General features: G+C 43.4%; 1 protein-coding gene across 2 annotated transcripts in view; it reads right to left on the bottom strand.

The window, feature by feature from the left end:
- Window positions 1-484: 484 nt before the first annotated feature.
- Window positions 485-16335, bottom strand: part of LOC135265191 (endoglin-like) — a 40433-nt gene continuing 24582 nt past the window's right edge. For both annotated transcript variants that reach the window (XM_064354585.1, XM_064354586.1), the window contains exons 5-13: window positions 15388-15535; window positions 14017-14179; window positions 13590-13698; window positions 12827-13010; window positions 12080-12234; window positions 11384-11620; window positions 10664-10718; window positions 3984-4091; window positions 485-3649 (exon numbers count right to left, since the gene is read on the bottom strand). In XM_064354585.1, coding sequence (XP_064210655.1) covers window positions 3528-3649; window positions 3984-4091; window positions 10664-10718; window positions 11384-11620; window positions 12080-12234; window positions 12827-13010; window positions 13590-13698; window positions 14017-14179; window positions 15388-15535 — 1281 coding nt within the window. In that variant the 3' untranslated portion in view covers window positions 485-3527. The remainder of the gene's footprint in view (window positions 3650-3983; window positions 4092-10663; window positions 10719-11383; window positions 11621-12079; window positions 12235-12826; window positions 13011-13589; window positions 13699-14016; window positions 14180-15387; window positions 15536-16335) is intronic.

Here is a 16335-nt window from a genome sequence, read left to right as displayed (position 1 = left end):
AGGCGCTGATGTCAGTGCTGGCCCTGTTCCGTCTTTCTCTAGAAGTGGTCATCAGAGCTCAGGAAGGGATTTGAGGGATGAGGACAGGATTAAGTGACAGGCTGTCTGATTTTCTCCGTGTCTGCCCGGTGCTCGGGAGCACTTGTCAGAGTGAAGCCAGCCCGAGGTCAACACCCCTTTAAAAACTTGCCCAATAATGAGGCCTTCATCACCACTCAGTGAGAGGAAGTGAAAACACACAGAGTCAGAAACACCCTTGACTTTTTAGTCTGGCTTCCTTCATGGGATGCAAGTCCTCCCTCCTCTCTTTCTCAAAACCAAATCTGCTATTCGTTACCCCATATCACGTGTGTGCATGCATGTTGGTTTGTGTGCACGTGTGTACGTGCCTGTATATGCATGCTGTGCTTGTCTGTGGAAAGTTTGACCATGTGACAAGCAGCAGCTGCTGATGGGAAAGGAAGTCAGACAATAACACATGAGGTGATATTATGGAAATCAGAACACTTTATTCTGCTTATAAATGCCTGTATGTTCAAGTGTATGTATATAAAAAAATATGAGAATTCTTGAACCAACTAAAACCCACAGGGTTGAGATATGGATTTAAACACTTTTAAGAGCTTAACAGGCTTTTCATTGTTCTACTGTTTGCTGATAGGTATATTGGATGATATATTACAGTAAATATATAAGAATGTATAAAAAATGTACTATATAAAGACCTTTACTTTTACAAGAAACTTTAAGTTGACATATGAACCTATATGCTTCACGATATTGCACAAAATACTCAAGTGGCATTTTTCCTATTTTTACCCCATTATTTTCAAACACAGTTCTCTCATTCATATACACATGTATGTGCACGAGTGCGCACACACACACACACACACACACACACACACACACACAAACATTCTGAGATACATTCACTTTCACTTTATCCAAAGACAAAGGACAGGTATAATGCATATTACAGGCATACTATGCAGGGTTTTTACCTTGATTATCATATTTTGTAAAATATCCAAGGCATATCTATGATGAACCAGGAATCTCTGTCTTTACGCACCTTTACCTGTGTTTGTTCTTTAAAAATGTGTTTGGGACACTTCTGGGCATAGTATTCTTTTTTCAGTGTGGGGAAGGGTGGGTGTGGTTACAGAACCCGTGGTTTGCAATGAGATTTCAGCGGAAAATCGGAAGACAGAGGAGGAGACTTCTTTGTTTGCAAACACAGGACCACAGCAAGGCAAAAAAAATCCTGCATAGTATGCCTAAGTTACACTGTGTTGACTTTCCTAAATCCAAACAGTATGGCCTTTTAGAGCCACACAGGACTTGGTTTAGGGCCAAATGGTACATCAATTCCTCATAAAAAAACAGACATACAGAAGAAAAGAAAATATATCTGCTTGAATGTCATTCTGTTAACAAAAATGTTTTTTCTTAGTATATTCTTCTTTTAAAGAGGACAACCTCTAATGTGGTCGACCACAAAATAGGGACTCTAATTATATAACATCAAAACGGTTAAACCGCCGGCCTCCCGTAAGCTGACCTCCTAACGCACACAAGGATTTTAACATCAATACATCGCCTTCCTGCAGCGTTTGACTACGTTTTAACACATCAGGCACACTCTTCAGAGCTACGGACTAACGGCAAACATACCTCTGTGTGTGTGTGTGTGTGTGTGTGTGCATGCGTGTGTGTCTATCTGGGTGCGTGGAATTACCTGAAAAGTTATACTCACTAAAATCTTCAGTGTTACTGTACTGTAAATGCACTCTGTCATACTGGGAATTCCCAGTTGTATACTGGGAATTCTGCTGTGTCTGTATGCACGTGTGTGTGTGTGTGTGTGTGTGTGTGTGTGTGAGTGTGTAAACCTGGGGCCCTCAGGGCTTTCATCTTTTATATGTGGTTTATATTATGGGATGCGCTTATAGAGGAAGGGAGTCTGTTTCTCTAAGGAGACAGAGCACTCATGTAAGCCGTTAAACCAACACTGAAAAAACATGGGCCCTAATGGCACGGAGCAGGTTAGCACTAAAAGGAACAGAGCCACAAAACACAACTTAGCTCATTAGACTATAAATGGCTGCTTTCAACATTGCACCTGGTATAGACTTTCAAATAGTAAACAAAAAAATTAAAATACAACATAGTCATTTCGTAATGTTGCACTGTAAGAAAGTTATTCATTTAAAGGACATTTTTCAGGCTAAAACCCTCCTAACAATTTTCATATTAGTGATACAAAAAAACACACCCCAGGTCCTATGTTCTTGATTTGTGCAGTATTTCCTTTTTCCAAAGCCAAATACGAGTTCTGTAGATGATGTGACATCACACTATAAGTTCCAGATATTTATCTGCCCCTTAGGGAGAACAAATCAAGGGTTTTGCCTCGAATTTCACCTTTCTACAATACATACTGAGAGAAATCATTTATCAAGAGGTCATACTGATTTTTGTCATGCTATTATCCACACATCACTGCCGTCTCAGATCTGAACCAAATTGAGTATTCATGGGATGTCCTGAGGTGACGTTTTCCTCCGCCACCATCTCAGCTAAAGTTGATCGACTTTCCCGGGGAGCACTATTTGTATTTAGTGCAGGGGTGTCAAACTAAATTCCCAGGGGGCCTCAGTGGCCGCAAATCTTTGCGGTTACTGAAGCACTGGTGCTGAGAACACCCAGAAAACAACCAGACACTGCGGCCCTCCAGGACTGGAGTTTACCACCTCTGATTTAGTGCGTACAGACCATACTGGTTTCATGTGGTGGCTCATTACCCTATTTAGTGACTCCACATTGTTTTTTCCAGTTTATGTGTTCACTGCCTGTTAATCTACCCCCTCTCTTTCTAGTTAGTCAAATGCTTCACAGTATTGTGCATAAGTCAAGAGGTAGAATCTTCCTCTTAAATACAAAAGACCACTTTGTTAATGCATGGGAAAATGTCAATTCATCACAAGGAACCGAGGATGTTGCTAAGCACCAGCATTTCGTGAAGGGCCACTGGCCTCCCCAAAAACAGCTGCTGAGATTGGACTCTGAGTGCTCTCCTTTGCCTGGGTCAGAGCTCGCACCCCACTGGGTCTGGGGTCTTGCGCCTCCCACGTCCGGCTTCTGAGGCTACAGAGAAGGAAAACAGCGCCTCTGATGATGTTAAATAAAGTCCTTTTTTTTCTCCAGACGGAATCTCATTGTCCAGCCACCGGTGCGACATGTTTTATGTCAGAAGAATGCGGTGAATTTCCTGTTAGTTCTTGGGGGGTTTTTCCTGTGTTTTTCCTGTTGCTGGGAGCTCAGGTCCTCAATGGTCCTTTCTGGGATGGAAGCACATGCGTGTGTACGTGTGTGTGTACGTGTGTGTGTGTGCATGTGTGTACATGTGAGCACGCATGTGCGTTACGTGTGAGGGTCTATATGGGAAACAGTACATGTCTATATGGTAAAACGCCCAAAAGCACTGCCAGCAGAATGCACCGTGGTGACTCTGGCTCCTCCCGCTAGGCCATGCTGCTGGTGGGCGTGCTCTTTGTGCTGCCGATGCTGGGGCTGGCGCTGCTGTCCCCGCAGGAGGCGGAGTTAGCAGGCACTGGGAGGGGCTTGTTCACGGAGCGTGAGCGTCCTGTGGGACAAGGAAGGAAGAATGCAGCACTTGCTTTCCAGTTGCCACCACCAGACAAACACTTTGAGGGGTGCGATGTGGTTAAAGTTATCCCGAGTCATGAGGGAAGAGCTACTGTCTCATTCGCTCTGAGTGAGAATTTCCTTGGACAGTGTTAGCGGCGGTAGCATTCAACTGTGTGTGTGTAGGGGGTAGGGAGTAGGTCCCAATTGTGGGGGGGGGGGGGGGGATTACACAAGATTGGCAATAGTAGCCAGAGAGATAGGGTACAACATGTTTGGGGGGCCTTCGGGAAAGGGAAAATGGGGTAAGAGCTAATCACGCTTAGACTTACCTGTGCGCACCTGGATGAACCACAAAGCTCCTGTGAGTACAACGCCAATCAGGAACCCGCCAAATGCGATGCCAAGCACAGCCGAGAGATCAAAGTCCAAACATGGCACTGCTAAACACAAAAACACAAGAACACTGATCAAATTCAAACATACCAGTTCATCAGAATGTGTGAAACCGCATGAAGCTGCCAGAAGTACTTGTTTAGAAACTCAATTAGCTGGCAGCATGCTTTTCATACTGAATCCAACAAAAACAACAATGCAGTCTTTTGTGTTGTCTATTATGTCCTGTTTTTATACATTTAAAAAGACTCTGAGGCATTTAAGACCAACAGCCTCGGCCCCAAAAAGTGGCCAGCAGTCTTGGGGTGAGTATAATTTTTTGCATGGTGGGGGGGGGGTAGCTTGAAATGTGGCTGTACAAGCAGCCGGACGCCGATGGACCCTCTGCGTGTGTGGCATTTAACGGGCCAAACCCTGGCAGTCAGGACGGCGAGCCCACGTGAAGCCGCTTAATTGCGCAACATGCACTCAACAGATGTGCCGCTGATGAGCTGCAGATTGGTCAGCCCTTTAGCCGCAGCCATGGCAACGGCCCCCGTCATGCAGGTTCAGTCTCGAGGAAGCCAATCAGAGGTCCCCAGACAATGTCCATCCTGTGCCCCCCCCCCGCCCTCCAGTGCTAATTACTCTGTTTACACCTATTTATCCCTACATCCTGCATCCTCTACCAGCACACCATGGTGGTCATCTCCTTCCTCCTAAACTAGAGAGACTCTTTCAAGGACAGTTAAACTGTTTTCCAAGACTGAGGAGCACTTGAGGATTAGCTCTTTGTGCTTTTGCAGAGTTTATTTTCATATGTCAGATCAAGAATTGTGGCTCCTAACTCCAAACTGCTTTCACGCAGCAGTTGCTGATCTGAGTTAGCACACTCCTGTGTTCTAGCTATTCCATGTAATTAAGCAGGAATGTCAGTGTGAATTTCGGCTCACTTCTTATTTGAATATTTTGAGGTTCAAATAAACAAACTTGGGTTCAAGCAATCAACTGACAATCTCATGATGTCTCATCCGTAGTAGACGCCCAAAATGGTCAATTCAACCTGAAACCCTACGCTTTACAACAAACCAATATTATTATTTCAGACAATAAAGGGGCAGGCCAATGAACAGCTATGTATCATGTGATAAGCAGCCAGCCAATAGTATAATGCGATAAGCAGCCAGCCAATAGTGTAATGGGATTAGCAGCCAGCCAACAATCTGCTTAATATCACAATAGCTAGAGAGCTCCATATCATACAGAATGATAAGCATCCAGCCAATAGACAGCTTTGTGTCACAGGATAAACAGCCAACTAACAGAAAGCACTGTAACAGAAAACATCAAAGGTTAAACAGCGTCCAGTAACTCATATTTACTTCATCAAGCCTGCCATTCAAGAGCTGACTTATAGACTGTGATGTTTGATGTGAGCGGAGCCCTGCTCTAAAGGCCAGACACGGGATACAGACGCGCGTGTGCCTGCAGGAGCACGGACAGGTGTCGGGACACGCTTCACCCGCGAGCAGACAAACAGGAAGAGGCGCGCCGCTCGCGGGGAGCGTCGAGCGGCTTCTCTTTCCACTCCTTTCTGTTTTCCCTCCAAAATCAGCCACTTTTTGTCGATCATCGCTTTGTCTTTGCACTGACAAACAAGGCTGAACAAACAGATCCAGGAAACGGCCCTCAGGTGCAGGGGCCGAGGGAGACACGAACGGGAAGCGCGGAAGGGCTCGAGCCGCAAGCTCCACGAAAATCAAAGCCCTGTGCTGTCAGCATCGGGCCAATCGCATTCCAGCTGTTCGCTGACATGACAGTGCTTTGCACCTGCACCCTCCCCCTTTATCAGTCAGTGGCAAACAAGGCCTGTAGCATACATACAGGTAAGGGAATAGTGTAACCCCTTCAGGGCAACTACACTGAAAAAAGTTCAAGCTTAAAAAATTCTACAAGTGGTCACATCTAAAAAAAAAACAAGTTTAATTTTAAGTTTGAACCTACTGAGCTATTGCCAAAGTTTCTCTTTGACATGAGTCACACAACTTTACCATTTTTACATAGTGAGCCCCTTTATACAACTGGGTATTTTACGGAAGTAATACAGGTTAAACACATGTGCAGGGGCATGACAGTGCCCTACCAGGGAATTCAACCTGCAATCTGTTCTCAACCATTACACTACTGTGAAACTCATTTTCCATTTTGGGCATTTGATGTATCCAATATGCATATTCAATGGAGTACGCATATGTACGCGTATGTACACATATGCTAATCATTCTTTGGGCTATTACCTCATATATTTTGTATGACCAAATTGGAAATAATATATCACATCAACAAAGGAATTACTTTAAACCAAACCAACGAAAAACATTTTTTTAAAGAATTTTTTTTTTAACTATGTCAAACCAACCACTCAGTTGTGTTACTTTTTTCAGTGTAAATCAATGTATCAAACATTGTAAATATCAAACATTCAAGCTGCCCTGCACACGCCACAAACTGCAATAAAGACTGCAATCCCATGCATCTGCACAAAAGGTTACTCAGTCAAAGTGTCCTGAAATACATTGGTCCTGAAACACCATGCGTTTCAGATAATCAGATAATTGGCAGGTTATGAAAAGAAACAAACTGTCCAGTCTGGCGCTGAACTCTGCAGGATTGGGAAAGAAACGCCCTCCTTGGCTCCAGAAGGACTTGGCAGACCCCAGCAGCCTTGGCCAAAGTTGCTTTAAGGTCAGCCAGGAGCTGCCATGGCGTAACGTGAGGAAGCTGTCTCCTTGCCGGCTGGCACCATGCTCCACTGTACCCACGAGCGTCACCCCTGTCCCCTCCCCCCAAACCTCACCTCAATGAACCCCAAAACCTCACTCAAGTGCACCCCAAAACCTCACCCCAGTCTGCCCCAAAACCTCATCCCAGTGCACCCCCAAACCTCACCCCAGTCCACCTCCAAAACCTCACCCCAAGCCCCCAGCCCCCTCCCCCCCCCTTCCTCAGCCTGCTTTGCCCCTGGTTCCCCTCTTCCAGTCGCCTCTGCCTCCTTCCCTCATCAGAAAGGAAGAGGAAAGGGAAAAGGACCAGGTCGTAAACGTGTGCTGAAGCTCGTGGAAGAAGGGCATTAGCCTATTAAAAAAAGAAACAAAAAAAACACATGCACACACACACGCACACGCACACACACACACACACTTTCTTTGACTGTTTTCCATGCAGCTTTTCTGTGGTAAAAACGGTCTAAGAAAGACCAAAGGAATTTCAAGGTTTGCAGCGGTCATGCGACTCTCTTCCCTTTGAAGAGGAACACCTTCCCCTCTTTGTGTGGCTCTGACAATGGAGCAGGGGCTTGTTTGGGCTGGCCCCCCTCCAAACCCCCCTGCCCCCCCTTAACTAATCCCTAACCCCCTCAGCCCCACCGCTGATGATTGTGGCCGTGAGGTCAGACAACAGGCCTTCCTAAACAGTGCCCCCCCCCTCATGCCCGGGCCCCCTGTTCCCCCTCACCCCTACGGCTCCCGGTAAAAACACCACAGCGATACGGCTGACATTGCCGCGCAATGAGGGGGTGCACTTCCACGAGACATTCCAGACAGCAACTTCGCAATCTGGAGCTGCGTAAGAATATATATTTTTTTCCTTATTGGCGTCTTCATTTTTCGGGGCAACTGAGAGTTTTCAATTTAGCCTGCTTGTCTGTCTGTTTCGTTTTTTTACAGGTGAAAGAAAGACGAAAGAGACAGAGGCCAAGCATTGGCAAGCTGAATGAATGTGACCCGTCTGTCGCCGTTTCTGATGTTTTCGTGAAGAGGCGCGGGACTGTTTACCCCCGGGTTTGTGTGGGACACGTACACCGCTACTCCCTCGCGTTGTGCTCAGAGGCAACACTCCCTGTGTTTAGGAGAAATGAACGCAGAGACCCTGCAGGGCTTGTGAACACTCATTGAGACACTGAGGAGCTAATAAACGCTTGGACCCTGCGCAGCTAGTTCACACTCGCTGGGACACTATGCCTGGTAATGAACACTCTCTAGGACTCCGCAAACGGTAATTAACACACACTGGGACCCTGTGGAGCTAATAAACACTAGGACTCTGTGCAGCTAGTTCACACTCGCTGGGACACTATGAACTGTACAGTCATAGGACTCTGCGGATGGTAATTAAAGCTCACTGGGACCCAGTGGAGCCAGGGCCAAACCGTCCATTAGGCATCTGTAGGTGACTGCCTAGGGTGGCAAAAGACATGGGGCAGTAAATTGGTGGCACTAGGACCTGGGGCGGATCTCTGTGCTCATTTTTACCAGATCCATAGCCTACAGACAATTTTAATAATTTCATACCTTAAATAAGGTGCACACCTTAATAAATCTTATTTTTTGGAATTGACGAAAATATCTTCAATTTTCTTGTCCCTATCCATAGTTGCCCCTTAGTGATGGGATGTCAGTGTCCTCATTTTTTTTTTTTTAATAGTATTCAGATTTCCCTGAAATTATAAATTTAAAAGACCCCAAAAATCTGATGCAGGATTGTTAAAAAGTGTTAAAAAGTGTTACTACTTAGTATATATCCTTATCAGCCTCTCAGAAGCACTGCAGGGAAATAAAAAAGCAGAGTGCTAATGGCCTAAACTATTGTTATGGAGCACTATTATAGAGTATTTTTAGTTTCATGATCAATGGATTGTTGCAGATGTTTTCCATTTAGCTTCTATATTGTAACAAGCAGGCACATGAGCCTCTATGAGGGATGAAGGGGTTTTTTGAGGGGGGGGAAGGAATGGAGCAGAAATATAAGTCTGTCATTGTAAAAAGTCAGTTTTACAGCATTTATTTGCAGCATTTGCAGATTTTTTTGGGTAGCATCTAACTCAATTTACATATAGATCCATTGAACTATATCCACTCTCAGTGCTTTATTTCACTGTTTCAGTCAAGATACAGTATTACAGAATTATAATAATGTAATTTTGTTCGTATAAGCTAACAATTCCATAAATCCAAGTAAAACATGATTGCAACTGAAAAGGCTAGCCTATTATGTTAGAGCTAATATCAGCTGAGGATGTAATATTTCACTATTTTTTATTTATATATACATTATTATATTTGCTTATGCATAAACATAGGGTTACATTTAATTGTAATATTATTTTGAGATAGCTGGTGTTGTCATTTTTAGTGATTCTTCATAGTCATGCGTTTCAACTTGTCTTTTTCAGGGAGGACAGTGAAGACACCGCTCCCCCACCTGACACTTGTACTTCTTATTGTATTGTTTTGTGTTTCTATGTATAAACTGTCCGTGACTAGTATGCCATAAATTTATTTGTTGTTTTTTTAATGGTACAAGACTCTTTAAAGCTGCAGTAGGTAACGTCTTACTAAAGACATCGAGGAACAGTCATGCTTAATTGGTATCAATCGTATAAAAAAGCACATATGCTGTGCTTATACCCTCAAATTATGAATTCTAAAATCAGAGATTCGACCCATGTTTTTGTTCACAAAACAAGTGGTTCACAATGTGAATCAATCAAAGAGATCGACCAGTTCATGTTGTGAACCAATCAACAATGAGATGACCTTGCACTTTCACGTAACTTGATCAAGTAGGCTATAGGCTTGATGCAAATGTTCAGAGTTTAAGTAATAGTGGGAAAAAACAATGATCTTCTGATCTTCTGCAATATCTAATGGCAAAAAGAAGAAAAGGGACTTGGATAGAGGTCGCTAGAAAAAACCTAGGAGCACAATTTAGAAAGTGGCGAGAGTGGGTTGGGTTGAACAGACGTTGAGCTTGCATTGTTTCCACTGGACAGGTAGGTCTGAATTTTAACAATAATTTAGGCTACCTGGACTTTCTGACTGCCAGCTAATTGTATCTTCAATTAATTTCCATCAAAGTAGCTAGGTAGCTATTATTAATAATGCTGCTTATTTCAGTGGCTAGTTTTTGGAAGAAGGAAATGTTTGCTAACTTATCTGTGTGATAGGTACATAAGTTAACATCACCTGTTGGATAGAGCACGTGAGCTTGAATTCTGCTTGCCAGCTGTAGCCAGATAATTCCTGGTTCAGACTAACATTACACAAACTCAGTGAGACAAACTTCCAAATGTGGCAAGATTTGTGATGCTTTGATCGCTAAATCTTACAGTGGTACAAACATATCATGTAGCCTGAGCCTGGCTAGCATCATTCCGGACTAGCGCAGTTTTGGCTAGTCGCAAACGAAGCTCGAGCCTGGCATAAGTTTATATATTAGGGGTCTTTATAAAATTGGTTAGCTGTATATTCAGCTATTTTTATATTATATTGCAGATTATGTTAGAAATATGTTTATGATCGTACTTGTAATGTAACACAAATGTGGCCAATGATAGCAATGATTATTACTGTTGATTTTTTTTTCATTTTATCATGGTTTTGAGATGGAATTTTATCATCTTGCCTATTGTCAAAATGACCAGATTTGGGCCTGTGTGGAGGTAATTAATGCTTAAACCCTGTGCAGCTAATTCACACTCGCTAGGACACTACGGATGATAATGAACAGTCGCTAGGTCTCTGTGGATGGTAATTAACGCAAACCAGTGGGGGCTAATGAGCCCACACTCTGCACTCACCAGAAGGCGATCTGAGCACCTCCACATTTCTGTGCACGTTTCCTTCTTCACAGACCTGCAAGTAGAAGAGCAAAGGACATTACCACCCACTACATACACTCTTCCAAACTCTTCACTTTCTAACTCCACATCTATTGAATTGGCTTTTTAAACACACATATAAATGCAGGTAGAAAAATGATTCAACACATAAAAAAACCCTGCTCCATTCTACTGACGAGCTCAGTTACCAAGCTATCTAGTTACAATTAAATGATAAAACAGGCATTGCATTTATTTTGAAGCCAGTCTGTCTCTTAAATCATCTCACACTGAAAACAATATAATTTAAACTCTGCATCAGGCCACACGTTATGTGTAGTGTTTTAATTTTTTCAGTTACAAACATATTTAACCTCAACCATCCTTTAACTGTCGATATGAAGACATAAATTATGTTTCAAATTCAAATGTGTTTGAATCTGGTGCTTCTGGATAATGAAATGTAAACAAGGATATTTAAAAAGAATCAAATTACAATTTTATTTATAAAGGTATATTTTTGCTTCAGCACCCTAAGAACAATTTTAACTGATTCAGGTCATATCAAATATGTCCCAAAGATTAAATACTAAAATGAGCATTTTTATTTTTTTTGTAGGTGTGAAAAAGTTGGAACATGCTTGTTGTCCAAAGGCTGCGTTAGTTTATGTTGTTGAAGTGTAGATGATCCACTGTTACCATTTGCTCTCGTGCGTCCAAACAGAACTGCACGGAGCACTCCAGGACCCAGCAGGCGGAGGGCTGGTCCTGTGGCTGATCCTGGATCAGCGGAAAGGAGAGGCTGATCAGACAGGAGAAGGGAGTGCAGCGTTCCATCATGACGTCCAGCTCCCGCATTGCCGAGCAGGAGCTCCAGGACCGCATCCGGCAACCGGTGACTCCGAACGTCTGGAAGGGCACACTCTGACTGGAAATCTATTAGCCATGTGCACACAGAGATGGGAAGGAAGGAAAATGTGAGGGAGAAAAAGAGAAAAAGGGAGAGGAATTAAAAGAGAGTAAGAAACAGATTTAGTGGACTTATATTACAGAAGTGACTGACAACCACAAGGTTTAAAATATAGGAAAGACTGGAGGAAGCCATGGTGACCTTCAATCAAACATTCAGGCCAAACTTTTCATAAGTACACAGCTGTCCATGTCCTGCGCAATTTACACAGCTCAAATATTTTATATAAATGTCCTATCTGTTTGCCTGTCAGATTAAATAAAAATAAATGTAGGCTCTGAGAACTGCCCAGGGTGAGGGTGTTCACTAACCAAACAGATTCACATATTTTAGTCAAACATTTTTTTGGTCTCCTCTATGGGGTTTCGATAGACATGCTCAATGATAAGCAGGGCGCCCCTACTGGGTGGGAGGGTGAAGCTCACGTTGGCATATATCTTGCGGCCGGGCTGGATCTGGGCGGAGGGGCCGAGTGGAGAATGGGGGTTTGACGTGTCGAACAGCTGGAGCAGCAGAGGGCGGGGCTCAGGGCTGCGGGGGGTGGGATTTGCTTCCAGCTCTGCCACTGTGGTTCGGGGTTCTGTGCAATGACAGGGAAAGAGCACTTATTGTAAGCAAATTCTAACAGGAGGACACGGTTAGGAAATGACTACGTGCTGTGAGTTTTAATGACCATCTAGAAACCCACACCTGCTCTGGCCTGTGTATCAGGTCCATATTTTGGAAGGCACTTTATTTAAATCAGCCTTTTATAAAAAAATTTAATATACATGATTTAATTTGATTTTAAATGTCAGTTTATGGTGAAGATTTAAGCTTTCTGTGTTGTTTTCAGTGTATTCTAAGAGAGTCATGAAAGCCTTTCTCCTTTTTCTTTGCTATGTCAGTTTACTGCTGACTACTTGCAAGGCTCACCCAACAGACTACAAGCAAGCAGACTGACCAAAAGAGCATAATGGGATATCCTGTGATCTTCAGGCAACGGCTGGATATCTGGAAAAAGCAGGCTTTGCCGCTCAACCAAAGCTGTCCAGTTTCACCAGAGCTGTTTGCCTGCTGCTAGTTTCTGGGCCAATAATATTTCGCATTTCATTAACTTCTGGCTTGGTCTCTGATGGTAGTCTGATCGGTCAGTTCCTTGTAGCTGTAGCATCAGTTTGACCGTAGACTACCTGATGCTGGTCTGTTTCCCATCCTGATGTCCAGCCTGAGGGACGACCCTCCGCCCCTGATCTCTGTGTAGCTGGTGATGGCGTGGGCTGTCTCTTGCACTTGCTTCCAGAACTGGGCATTGTCTGGCTCATAGTGTAGCGTCGGTGGAACCAAGTAGCCATGAAAATTGACCTGGTTGTTTGACTGCACATAGAAGAAAACAGTTTATTTCATGAACATAAAGTCAACGACCACAAATGCCAACAAATGAATATTTATCAGTTAGTCTGCATGTTCTCGCTGTACACAAAGAATGCACACTCATTCAGTACTGCACGGAAACAGTTAAAAACAGGATTTTTGTTGGCTTCCTGTTTCATTACATTACAGGCATTTAGCAGACACTCTTATCGAGAGCGACTTACACAACTTTTTACATAGCATCCATTTATACAGCGGGATATGTACTGAAGCAATGCAGGTTAAGTACCTTGCTCAAGGGTACAACGGCAGTGGCCTACCCAGGAATCAAACCTACAACCTTGAGGTTATGAGCCCAATTCCATACCCATTATGCTACACTGCTGTTTCAAACAAGTTGTTTGTCTTTGCGGTATCATAGGCCTTTTTGTGTTGTTGAGGTCTCACTGAACGGCCAAATAATTAACAGATTTGGAGCCCAGTACCAGTACAGAGACTGTTGAAATGTCAGGTGATTTGATGACAGAAGACAGAAACCATAAATCCCAGAAACTGCCGAAAAAACGAAAAAGCCTGACTTACACTAAACCTAAAAGTATCAGGAGAGTCCTCTATGGTCCACTTCGTTCCCTCTGGGCCTCTCAGGAATAAGGTGGTCCTCTTCTCAGAAAAGACTCTGATGGAAACATCTCTGCAATGAAGAGAGACATAAAAGGAATAGTAGTTGTTTAATGGCTGCAATGCGTCGGCTTAACCACCATATAGTAAAAGAAAACAACAAAAAAAACAAGCTACACCCACTGGTGAAGGAGCCAGGTACTCAGTGACCACAGCCAAACATGCAAAAGAGCGTAACAACCTGCCCAGTTAACACAAAACATTCTCACAACATTGCTGCAATGTACTGGCATTGACAAAACATTCTAGTAACATTGTGAGAACATTTTATGTGAGCTGGGGGTTAAACTTCAGACACGACATAGCACCCCCTTAAGAACTGGATCCTTACTGGATATTCACATTCTCCGGGATGTTGATGACGTGCACCTCTTTTTCGGACAGGTTTTTAGGGGAGCAGAACCACATGACAGACGAGGAGTCATACTCCAGGACGTAGTCTTCGGGGAAAAAACTGCTTTTTTGGGTACAATTCACAGAGCTTCCTTCTGGTGCTGAAAATTCATAAAGAGTTTCACATCACTGGGCATTGAGCACAGAACACAACACCAAATACAAGGCACTGAGTATAGCACTCGGTACAGATAGAGTAGTTCACTGAGAGTATAGTGTATTGCACTTCTATATACAGAGCAGGCCAAAAGTACTAGACCACCGGTCGTTAAAATTAAAAATAAAAAAAAATCAAGGTAGAGAAGAATTCAGTTAATATAATAGAAAGTCTCCTTTGGCATTAAACAAAATAAAATTAATTATTGGAAGTCTGTCCAATCATTTCACAAAGTGGCAGGTGAAGGGATTGGAGGGAGGTAGAGGGGTACTGCAAGTAAAATAGGCAATAATGTTGCAAGAAATATGGAAAAGACAAAGGCATTTGCCTTTGATGTGCAGGGCCAAGTAAACATTGTGGTAAGTGGGTTATTCCCAGTGAAAAATTGCAAGGAAGCTTAAAATTTCCAGGTGCAGTGTTCTGCACACACTCAGAAGGTTCCAGCTGATGGGCAGTAATGTTAACAGGAGAAGATCAGGAAGATCAAGAGGCAGAAGACAAATATTTTGTGTTGTCTAGCAAGAGAAATGTCGTCTACAGGAAGAACTCAATGTAACTAGAGAGAAACAAGTTCCCCTGACTACAGTTAAATCCCAACAACAATCTGCTAATCTAAAAGGATGTGCATCTGTGAAAAAGCCCTTGCTATGTATGGTTAACAGGAAGAAAAGACTCCACTGGTCCAAGCGCCATCAACACTGGACCAAAAAGACAGGCAGATGCACATCCTTTCAGACAAGCAGATCATAGGGAAACTGGTTACTAGAGATCACCAATCGGTCATGATGATCGCTGATCTCTAGATGTATGACCAATTGGCACAACCCTACTTAACACCAGACATAATGGGATCTGTGTTGTCCACTTTTAACTCATCTGTCCATAGAACATTATCCCAAAAGGCTTGGGGATCATCCAGGTGCTTTTTTGCATAATCTTAGACACAACTTTCTTCAAAATAGACTTTGGCATTAATCACACTTAAATTATTGTAATTGTATCCAATCATATTGCAAAGTGGGAGGTGGAGGGATATCAAAGATTTATTTTAAGTAAAACTCATCTTTTTGTGTTATTGCAGTTAAAAACTTTTTTAAAAGTTTATACTTTTTAGTTTGGAGCAGCAGGACGGACAGTGGGCATGTGACTTACCTGTTCCTCCAGTGAAGGTGATTTGCCGCGCGTCTGTGAGGGTGGTGAATGATGTCACGCCCCCAAACTTCTCCATGGTCCCCGCCAGGACATCCTCTGCATCAAAAGGAAATGGCTTCTTCCCATGAACTTTACATTTGCTTGAGCTCTGCAATGTGGAGAAGTGCCAAAAGCATTAGACATGTAAGTGTACAAATGAAGACTCTTGTTCCTGCTGGAGTTAAGATATTGGTACGTGGCATGATTGGCCCAGCACTGACAAACCCTTGGTAGGTTAAAGGTCCAAGCTTTAGTCAGCAAGCCCCAACACAAAAGGCATCTCCATATCTGAATTTAAATGGTCAGCAATGCTGTCCATTAAGACCGACTGCAACACCCCTCCAAGCTCCTATAACGCGCAAAGGGTTGGGGAAGCTGACCCTGTAATATACAGCGTCTGCATGCCACAAGATTTCTCTGGCTTTTCACTGCTTCCTTTCTGAGGAATGGAAAATGAGGACTGGACATGCTGCCTTTGAGATGTGCATGCAAGCGTTCAGCTGTCACCAGCCCTCCACTCCAGAATGTTCTTCACACGGAAACAGCCAGCCTAGCCTGTCCAACGCAAGGTTGGAATGTTTCCTGAACGGACTTCAAATGTCGGATGTCAAAAATAAGCTGTCACTCTGCTAGTGACTGTCTATCCGAAAGCCAAAGGCTAGCTTGGGAGGAAGAAATAATGACCTGAAAGTGATGGTGTCATGGAGGCTGTGTGGATGGAGTCGCATTCTATAGAATGTATTCTGTGGAGGCCCTGCAGATAGCCCAATTCCCAAGCTAAGGAACACACCATCAACTGAATGCAAACAAGGATGTTTTATTGAGAAGGTGTTTGCAATTGTAAGCAAAAAATTGTAAATTGACGATGTAAAGGTATGGATGACAAGTCTGCGGTGTAGGGAATACTTT

The sequence above is a fragment of the Anguilla rostrata genome, chromosome 10 (assembly GCF_018555375.3).
Source record: "Anguilla rostrata isolate EN2019 chromosome 10, ASM1855537v3, whole genome shotgun sequence".
In the NCBI taxonomy this organism is placed as follows: domain Eukaryota; kingdom Metazoa; phylum Chordata; class Actinopteri; order Anguilliformes; family Anguillidae; genus Anguilla; species Anguilla rostrata.
The sequence above is the reverse complement of the archived record's forward strand: the minus strand, read 5'-3'. Positions and strand labels throughout refer to the sequence as shown.